The sequence below is a fragment of the Protobothrops mucrosquamatus genome, unplaced genomic scaffold (genome assembly GCF_001527695.2).
Source record: "Protobothrops mucrosquamatus isolate PMUCROS unplaced genomic scaffold, P.Mucros_1.0 scaffold1043, whole genome shotgun sequence".
Classification (NCBI taxonomy): Eukaryota; Metazoa; Chordata; class Lepidosauria; order Squamata; family Viperidae; genus Protobothrops; species Protobothrops mucrosquamatus.
Genome location: NW_015387275.1, coordinates 140,586 through 150,478, shown reverse-complemented (window position 1 = coordinate 150,478; position 9,893 = coordinate 140,586). Strand labels below are relative to the sequence as shown.

The following is a 9,893-nucleotide window of genomic DNA, read 5'->3' as shown; positions in this document are numbered from 1 at the left end:
GCTCCCTTTCCTTGGATAAATCTCATTTATGTCTCATCTTTCAGAACAGAAACTCTTCCAAATTACTGCTGTCCTTTTGTTTCCACTGTTTTAATTGGAATGTTTGGTTAACATTTCCTCACCGGACTGTTTGAAGTTGTAAGTAGGTAAGATACACAAATAAACTGAGGAAGGCTTTCTGCCAACACGAATCAACCCACAACTAAGGAGGCTGGGTGACAACTTCATGTCTTAGCAACTGAGAATGTTTTTCTTGTTGATAAGGTTTCAAGGTTATAACCACAACGGTGTAAAAATATAGCTGTTGTGAACTGCTGCCAATAATTCAGGCAATAAAATGTTTCTTTTAGACATGCAAATAGGGCAGTAGGCAAGGCTGATGTGTTGATATCTATTAAGCACTGCTGTTTGTTTTATATCTAAGCAGGACAAAAGAGGAAAATCAGTCTGGATTAATCAGGGGAGAAAACTAGGGAAGAAATTTAATTAGGAGAGCAAATAAGGTTTTCTCACAAATGAAAAATTACTTGAAAGAGTGCTCTTGTAGCGACAGACTGGATAGGAAGAATCGTTTCTTCTGATGCTATGTTGTACGTGTTTTCAAGTAAGTGTTCATTCCTGGTAACTTTGCCTGGACAGGTTCCTGCAGTTTTCTTGGCAAGATTTGAGAAGTGTTTACCTTTGCCTCCTTCCCAGGGCTAAATGAGGGGACTGGACCAAGCTCACCCAGTTGGCTTTAAACCTAAGGTTGTACTAGAACTCACAGACTCCCTGTTTCTAGCCTGATACCTTAACTCCTTCACCAAACTGTTCTCATCAAGTCTCTGCAGTTTTCTCAGCAAGATTTCAGAAGTGGTGTGCTATTGCCTTCTTCCTAGGAATGAGGGACTGGCCCAAGATCGCCCATCTGGCTTTGTGCTTAAGATAGGACTAGAAGACAGGTCCTCTTGGTTTCTAGCCTGACGCCTTAATCACCACACCAGGCGGGCTTATCAGCAGCTTTGACCCGATTTTTATTCTATTTTTTGACTGTGGATCTGAGAAAAGATGTGATGTCAAATACACATATTGGGTGAAAAATGTAACCTGATTTGTTTGTTTGCTTGCTTATAATATTTATAAGATTTAGATCACATATAAAAATATGTATGTCCAGATCTTGCATGAGATACTCTAACAGCCAGTCAAAGCTATCTTAAAACAATGAAGCAAGCAATATGATGAAGAAGAACCTGTCACCCCAGGATCTAAAAAGATTGATAGGAAGTAGCAGTAAAATTTATCTGGGAAATTCTGGGTCTTGTAGCTCTCTGCATTAGGTGTGCTTGTAAGAACTACAAGTCCCAGAGCTTTGTAGTTACTCCTGTCATTTCCTTTGCAGGATCAAAAGAAGGCAACAAAGCTTGTCAGTATATGATAGAAAAAAGACTTTAATAATCAGGAAAATTTAGATTCTATGGACATACACGTTTGTCATATGTGGGAAGTAGCAGATCCTAGCGCTACCTAGTCCTAGTATTAATCCATTATGAAGTCATATGAATTTTTCTCTCTTTACTGAGTTCATAATGTCAGAAATTACCCTTTGAAATGTTTCAAGAGTCATTATTGAACAAACACTAATAGATCACTGCATTGTGCTTTTTTCTGAAAGTTCAACAATTCTGTTGACAATATCCAAAGTCTATTTTATTCATTCATTCATGTTCTGTGCCATCAGACAGAGAGGTGGAATTTGTTGATGAGCTGATAAGTACGGCTTTTCCTCAATTATGCTTCTGTAATGTAGTTTTGGCATGATAATTGGGAAGGGTTATGTCCATTTTCCATTGATCACTAGGATTGTGCTTTTTTAAAGGGGGGGAGGAGGAGGGCAGGACTTCCAAGGATTATAGAAAAACTTGAAAATGTCTAGTATTATTTTGTGCCACGAAGCATCTGATATAAATAATGTAGATGCCACAATTTCAGAAGCAATTGCAAAAAAAATAAAAAAATGACTAGGCATATAGAAAGCAATAATACTAGAACACAAAAGGTTTATCATAAAATGTTTATGTATTTAGATGTATTTGCTGTTCTGTCCCTGGAGCATTGAATATAACTTGTACTTCATTTTAAAACCTGAAAATATACCGTTCCTTGGCTCAGAGGCTTGTAATGTTTATGCACAGTGGAAATAAAGAAGAAGAAACATGATCCCAATATATTCTCTCCTTCTTGGATGTAGATTCAACCAGTGGTGGGATTCAAATATGTGAACAACCGGTTCTCTGTGTGGATGCCGCTTCCGGATGTCCATTCTGGGCCAGGGCAACAAAAAATTAGCTACCGATTCTGGCGAACTGGTGCGAACCGGCTGAATCCCACCACTGGATTCAACCCCCTAAAGAGCTGTTTTGTCAAGTGTCAGGGCAGTGATCAGGTACCCAAGCAGTTGGCTTCATTTGGATCCAGAGACAATCAGAACACCATTGAATAAAGAATTTTTAAGTTTTATTATTAATTGAAGCAAATGGATTTAAAACCATAACATAAACAGCATACACACCAAGCAAGATGATACCAAAATCTTTTGTAAGCTGTGAGGACATCTTTAATAACGAAGCAGATATATCACAAAGATGGCCAATTTCCAGAAGCTCCTGACAAACGGCAACAGCCCTGCAGTTTTTATCAAAACCTGGCACCATGACTTCATGGCCCTGCTATGGACAGGAGACTGCAAGACCTATCCTTGACTGGGTGACATAGGGCAGGAACTGAAAGAAGTAGTAGTAGTAGTAGTAGTAGTAGTAGTAGTAGTAGTAGTAGTAGTAGTAGTAATAATAATAATAATAATAATAATAATAATAATAATAATAATAATAATAATAATAATAATAATAATAATAATAATAAATAAAGTTGGAAGGGACATTGGAAGTCATCAAGTCCAACCCCCTGCTCAGGCAGGAAACCCTATACCATTTCAGACAAATGGTTGTCCAATCTCTTCTTAAAAACTTCCAGTGTTGGAGCATTCACAGCTTCTGGAGGCAGGTTGTTCCACTGGTTAATTGTTCTCACTGTCAGGAAGTTTCTCCTTAGTTCTAGGTTGCTTCTCTCCTTGATCAGTTTCCACCCGTTGCTTCTTGTCCTGCCTTCAGGCGCTTTGGATAATAGGTTTGCAGCTAATTCATTGAATATAGTCAAACAGAAAATAACCCTGAGAGGTTACAACAATTCTATCATGGTTTTTATGGTAGTTAATTTGGCAGTTTGACTGTGTTGATCCAGCAGAACTTGCTTTTTCCCAGAACAGGAAATAAAAATAAAAGCAAATCCTGCAGTTGAACTACACATCACTGAACTAAGCTGTTACACGTTCTATTTTATTTTGACAGAATACAATGCTTGAACCTAGCAATTTATTTATTTATTTATTTTAAATGCATCAAATTAATTAATAAAGTATATATAGAGGAACATCAAACATTGTCTCAAAGTTAAAAGGCATGGTAATAATGCAAAAGTACAAGAAAAAGTAAAGAAACCCCTAATTCATAGGTTGATAAATAATGTACAATCATGTTAACAAAATGTGTCACTAATAGTAGAGTTCCAAACTGTATGAGCTAATGTCAAACCTCTTGAGTTGCATCTTCAAGAACAAAGCAATTATAACTAACCCTCATTAAATGAGCAATCTCTGAGGTATCCAATGTACACAAACCAAAATGTGCTTTTAAATAATATAAGACCAATTTCATATTCTTTTTTTAAAAAAAAAACAAAACACTGGTTTGCTAGGAAAAACAAACATTGAAGTGCATTTTTTTTTTAATGGAATATATAACTAATATCAATTTAATCAGCTACAAGTTTGTATAAAAGATAGCTGCTGGCTTAAAAGCCACTGTGAATTCTTCTGTAACATTCAACACTGTGGAACTCCCCAAACAGAGATGATATCTGGGTTAAATTGTTGAATAACAAATGCTTACATTGAATAAATGGTCAAAAATAACTCTGTTGATTCTGCAAAAGTTTTAAGAATGGTGACTGCCAAGATAATACTATAAAAGGCCCAGTTTGTTTGTTTATTTATTTATATACATACATACATACATACATACATACATACATACATACATACATACATACACACTACTTTTCATTTGGGTTTATCCCATAACGTAAAAATTTTCTGAGTAAAAGATCAGCATTACATCTGCAACCAAATTTTCTCATAACTACCCAGTGGAACTGTCTGTAAGATGGAAATTGACTCTTGTGCTTCCTGGGAACACTTTAACTAAGGAGAGATTACATTATTAATAATCACCCATGATTTAGGATTAAGTAAACTAGATCAGTCCAAAATATAAAATGTGAAAGAAACCCGAAATAAGTTTAGAAACTTCACATAAATTATATAAAAAGCTTTCTCAGCATCTCAGTTTGCTGTGCTGGGTCTGTTTTCACTTTCAGCAAGAATATCAGTTAAAATACTGGTATAGCAGAAGCTTGACCTGTATAAATACAATCTCATTTGGGTGTATAATATTTGAAAAAACAAGCTGTAATATATTGGTCAGAATATCTTAACATTTGTATCTATGATCAAAATAGATCTGTAATTAGAATACAAAGTAGGATTGCCAGATTAGATATAACTATGATATTTGACCAGGTAAATGTTGAAAATCATTCACTGTCTCTGCAGAAAAATAGAAGATAACAAGCCAATATCCTTTTTTTAAAAAAAATCAATCCACTGGAAACCAACAGAGCCAGGAATTCCCATCGATTTCATAATTTAATTGTAGCAACAGTTTCTTAGACACAAGAGATGAAGATCAGTAGCTTTCTCTTTTGATAAATGTACTAATCTCATTTTTGTTGGAAATAAACTATTTTGTAATGATAAAGAATTGGAACAAGACTATTAAATTAATTAATTTAATAAATTAAATATCTTATTACCTTCATATTTGGTAGAGACTAGGGAACGGTAGTCAGAAGATTTGGATGCATAATGGGTTCATCATTTTTTAAACTTTCTGTGGAAGAATGTAACCTTAACCAATTCCTGCTGGGTTTTTTTTATGGAAACATAAGGGGAAATACAATCTGGAATTAATGTTTTGTCAATGTCCTATAAAAAAGACAATGCATAATATAATGAAGTCTTATTTAATAGTTTGAAAAACCCCTATCCGTTACCTAGTCTATCTAGTTAATACCCTGTCTTTCAACAAAGATACATTGAAGGACTACTTTAACGATCAATTTCCCAGTTTATTAAATAAAGCAGTATGACATGTTAAATGTGTAATGATAGGCCTGTTGAAAAAAATTGATTAGATAAGTTTGCATTGGATGTAACTTACTGTAGCTGCACACCAGGGAACTCTATGTCACTTGGGAGGTGTTTTAGCTTTGAACATCTTAATAATTTCTAGTAGATAATATTCTCTTTGTGAATAGAAGAAACCCAGCATGCAGGTGGTCCTCAACTTGCAACCATTCATTTATTAAGTCATAATGGCACAGAAAATAGTGATTTATGACCAGTCCTCACACTTACAACCTTTGCAAGATCCCCGTGGTCACATGTTCAGAATTCAGGCACTTGGCATGCATTTACAATGGTTGCAGCATTCCAGGGTTATTTGATTACCATTTGCAACCTTCCCAGGAGCTTCTGACAAGCAAAGTCATTGGGGAAAGCCAGATTCACTTAACAACTGTGTGAGTCACTTAACAATTGAAGTGGTTCACTTAATCACCATAAGGAAAATGGTCATAAAATTGGGCATGACTCACTTAAATGTCTTGCTTAGCAACGGAAATTCTAGTTCCGATTGTCGTTGTAAATCAAGGACTACCTATAGTCCTTGTGCTTTTTTATCTGTTTTAGTGGCTGACTTAGTTTCTCCCTCTGTGATCTGGAAGACCTCTCTCTCTCTCTCTCTCTCTCTCTCTCTCTCTCTCTCTCTCTCTCTCTCTCTCTCTCTCCCTCCCTCCCTCCCTCCCTCCCTCTTTCTTTCTTTCTTTCTTTCTTTCTTTCTTTCTTTCTTTCTTTCTTTCTTTCTTTCTTTCTTTCTTTCTTTCTTTCTTTCTTTCTTTCTTTCTTTCTTTCTTTCTTTCTTTCTGGTTCTATTGATGTTCCAGAGATGCTTACCACTTTGGCTCATCTTTGAAAAGATCCATAAACTTGGTCTCTTCAGAGCTAATAATTAGCTTTCTCTCATCACAATAGGTTCTCCTGAGTCCAATCTACTTTTTTTAAAAAAAAAGTAAGCTGCATCATTTATCTACTACTCCAGGGGCAGAAGTGTGAAAGTCCCTTCTGGTTGGAGTTAGAATAAGACAAGTCAAGACCATTTCGAATCCAAAAAGTAGTCCTGTTTTGCCCCTTTGTTTATTGGTATTCTGATAGAGAGATAGGTGGTATTTGCTGAGTCTAATTTGAAAAAAAGTTTTCGCGTGGCATCTTTTTAAAAAAAATAATCAATTTGCATTTATTTACAATGTAAAAATATCAGATCCAAACAGATCGAAAGAACATAGGCAAAATGGCCAGGGAGTTAATAGAATTATAGTCCATCCTGGAAGAAATAAATCAGGTAGATAGGACAATTATAATAACAGACTCAAGCCACTGGAATAATTTTCACCAATCCCTATCCATAGATAGAGGTGAATGCTGACTTCAGAACAGCCAACACCACATAGTATCATGGGGGTGAATAGAATCTTTTTCTGCTCAAAAGTACAAGCTATTGCCCTCTAAAGACTAGCTCAGTGAAAATAAGAGTTAGAAAGGTTATTTTGTTTTAAAGAATTTTAACAGGTTTATGAAAATCAGCTATTGACATATTCATCCATAACTACAATCTCTCAGCTGATATTGTATTCTGAGCCTCATCTGATCTGATACTTGTGATGTTCTCTAGTGGTGTCCAAAACATTTCAAGCCATTTGAATTAATTCCCTGTTTGAAGTTGTTTTGAGCATCAGATATTCTACCTTGCACTCAAAACACTTCCAAAATAATTAAAACATCCCCTCTTGTGCTCAGACAGCCATTTCACACTTGAAACAACCGTTTCAAACTTGAAATGCAATCTTTTGAATGCAAACTGGTTCAAAATCCAAAACGTTTCAATTATATCTCTCCTCATCTCCTTGACAATGTCCATCATAACCTTTTCAACATTTCTCAAAACTGTTATTTTAATGGATGAAGTTTAGTGGAATTTCTCAGGTGCTGTCCAGATAAATAATGAACCAGGGTTTTTTCCCCCCAATAATTAAATGTACCTGTTTCCTGTTCAGTGTTTTTTTCTGGGTGAATATTTCAGCATTGGATAGCTTTACTAAAAAGATAAAGAAGAGGGAACAGTTTGTTCATTAAAGCCAAATCTTCTGTTTTTAATCTTGATCTTGTTCCATTTCTTTGGATTTTCCTTGCTGGTAGTCAGCTGACAATGTTCCTTTCTGTGTTTGCATTAGATAAGAAAAGCAAAATTGTCAGAACTTGCAAACAAAATCTTTGTTTGTATGATAGGAATCAGACAGCATCAACTTGGGTTTTATCTGAAGATTCATTAAATAAAAGAGAATGAGGGATTTGACCCTTGAAAAAGAAAAGTGGCTTTTTATTTAGAGTGCAATCATTCATTGCATGTTGAGGACTCCAGATCTGAAAGTAGGATGAGTATTTTGTTGGGAAAGCTTTAAAAATGGCACTGTGTTCATTTCCTGACAATCTTCAATCTGTTTGCAATCTTAAACTGCAACATACCTGGTGGCCAGAGCGGTGATCATTTGCCTCATCTTCCAAATAAGGAAAGCCCCTGTAGTTTTTGTACAAGTTTGTGGCATTGTTACTGAATAAATTTAAATAATTAAGCTATTAAGAGACGTTGAGCATGGATGTCATTAGTCATGCATATTGGCATCTCCACCTGGCACATTTGAGCAAATGCCATGATTCTTGCTAAGATCTTCTCTACTCTCTCCTTTTGTCGACCCGACTTCTGGGCACTTTACAAACTCCTATATCTAGCAGGGTTTTCTTCCCTTCATTTCGGCACTCTGGGAGTGCCCTTTAATTTTCACCTATCACTGGATTCACAAATGGTAGCCATAGCAAAGAAGCACATTAGCAAAAATATGCCTAGCATAGCTGCTACAACAGCTCCTCTACCAGTTTCATGTGGTAACAGTTCACGGTGTCTTGCTAAATTAAGAATGTCCACAATCTTCTCTCTCTGACTGAACAGTTTTTTTTTTAAATAAACTGTCCAGAATAGGAATTGGTTTATGCAGTGGTGGGATTCAAATATGTGAACAACAGGTTCTCTGTGTGGATGCTGCTTCCAGAAGTCCATTCTGGGCCTGGGCAACAAAAAATTAGCTACCGGTTCTGCCAAAGTGGTACAAACCAGCTGAATCCCACCACAGGAAGGAAGGAAGGAAGGAAGGAAGGAAGGAAGGAAGGAAGGAAGGAAGGAAGGAAGGAAGGAAGGAGTGGTGGGATTCAAATAGGTGAACAACCAGTTCTCTGTGTGGATGCCGCTTCCAGAAGTCCATTCTGGACCTGGGCAACGAAAAACTAGCTACCGGTTCTGCCAAAGTGGTGCGAACCGGCTGAATCCCACCACTGGGTTTATGGTATCCTTGGCCCATCCCCCAAATAAAACAATTGGATCAAGAAAAAAAAAAGGAAAAATGACATGTAGAAATAATGTAGAATGTGGAATTCAAAAAAAGAAGCAAACATTTATCTTATGATTACTTGATGGGATGGCAGGAAGGACTGCCTGCTTCATTAATGCTGTTCAGTTCAGGAAGCAAAAATGGCTGTATCTCAGGTCTGGTTGGCTTGGGGGTTGACTAGATCTCCTGACCTCCTAGGAGCAGATCTACAACCTGTACTTCTTACCAGTTTCCCTACCTTTTCTTTGCTCAGCAGACCTAGAAAGGAACTTTGTCCATCAAGGTTAAGCCATAATGATGTGGTTTTCTGCATCACTCATTTCTTACTGAACAAGAAGGGGAACATCATCTGTTTTCACATGCATACAGGGCGATGTTAGCTCCATTTCAGCATATATGATAAATGCATAAATGTAAATCCTACTCGCCAAAACAGCCAAATCTTGAGATGAGACCAAGCCATGTGTTGAGATAACCATTCATTTCACCCAAAGGAAAACAAATGTATTTATTCTCTATCCATTTCATATCCCACCCTTTGTGTATTATCAGATAATTTGGTAATCTTGACTAATCAGATTTATCCTCTCCCACCCCATGTTCCTGTAGTTCTTCCAAGCCACACGTGTGGAAATCCAGGAAGGCTTCAGAATGGAATCCAGCAAGGCACAACATTCAGCGTTGGAGACAAAGTGCGTTACAGCTGCAACCCGGGTTTCTTTTTGGAGGGGCATGCATTGCTCACTTGCCATGAGACCATGGAAAATACCGCATCCTGGGATTTCCCTCTGCCCTTCTGTCGTGGTAGGTGTTCTTCGTTGTCTTTTACCTTGGATTTTCTTAATATATACTACAGGTGTTGGATAGGGCTGGGAATGGCTTAGCAAGCGTTATCTAGATTAGAGTCAAATCCTATCATAAGAATTTGAAGTTCTATAATCATCTAAATTCTGTGCAAAAGGAAAACTGAATTATGTATCTGCATATATTATCCAACAGAACAGACTTGCATATTTTATTAAACATAATTCATCCACGTTATGCTAATATGCACATACAGTGGGAGTCAGGTTGTGCTTTGAACCTCTGGAGATAGTATTCATCTATCCTATTCACTTTTGTGATTTCAGCAAGCATGTACTTTTAAATATATATTGGCAGCCATAAGAGCCAAGAATGGG

At 36.7% G+C, this 9,893-nt stretch overlaps 1 protein-coding gene across 1 annotated transcript in view; it reads left to right on the top strand.

Annotated features, from left to right (window-relative positions):
- Nucleotides 1–9,893, top strand: part of LOC107291063 (CUB and sushi domain-containing protein 2-like) — a 239,071-nt gene that overhangs the window by 122,857 nt on the left and 106,321 nt on the right. The window contains exon 4 of the mRNA XM_015820017.1: nt 9,322–9,516. Within this exon, the coding sequence (XP_015675503.1) occupies nt 9,322–9,516 (195 nt within the window). The remainder of the gene's footprint in view (nt 1–9,321; nt 9,517–9,893) is intronic.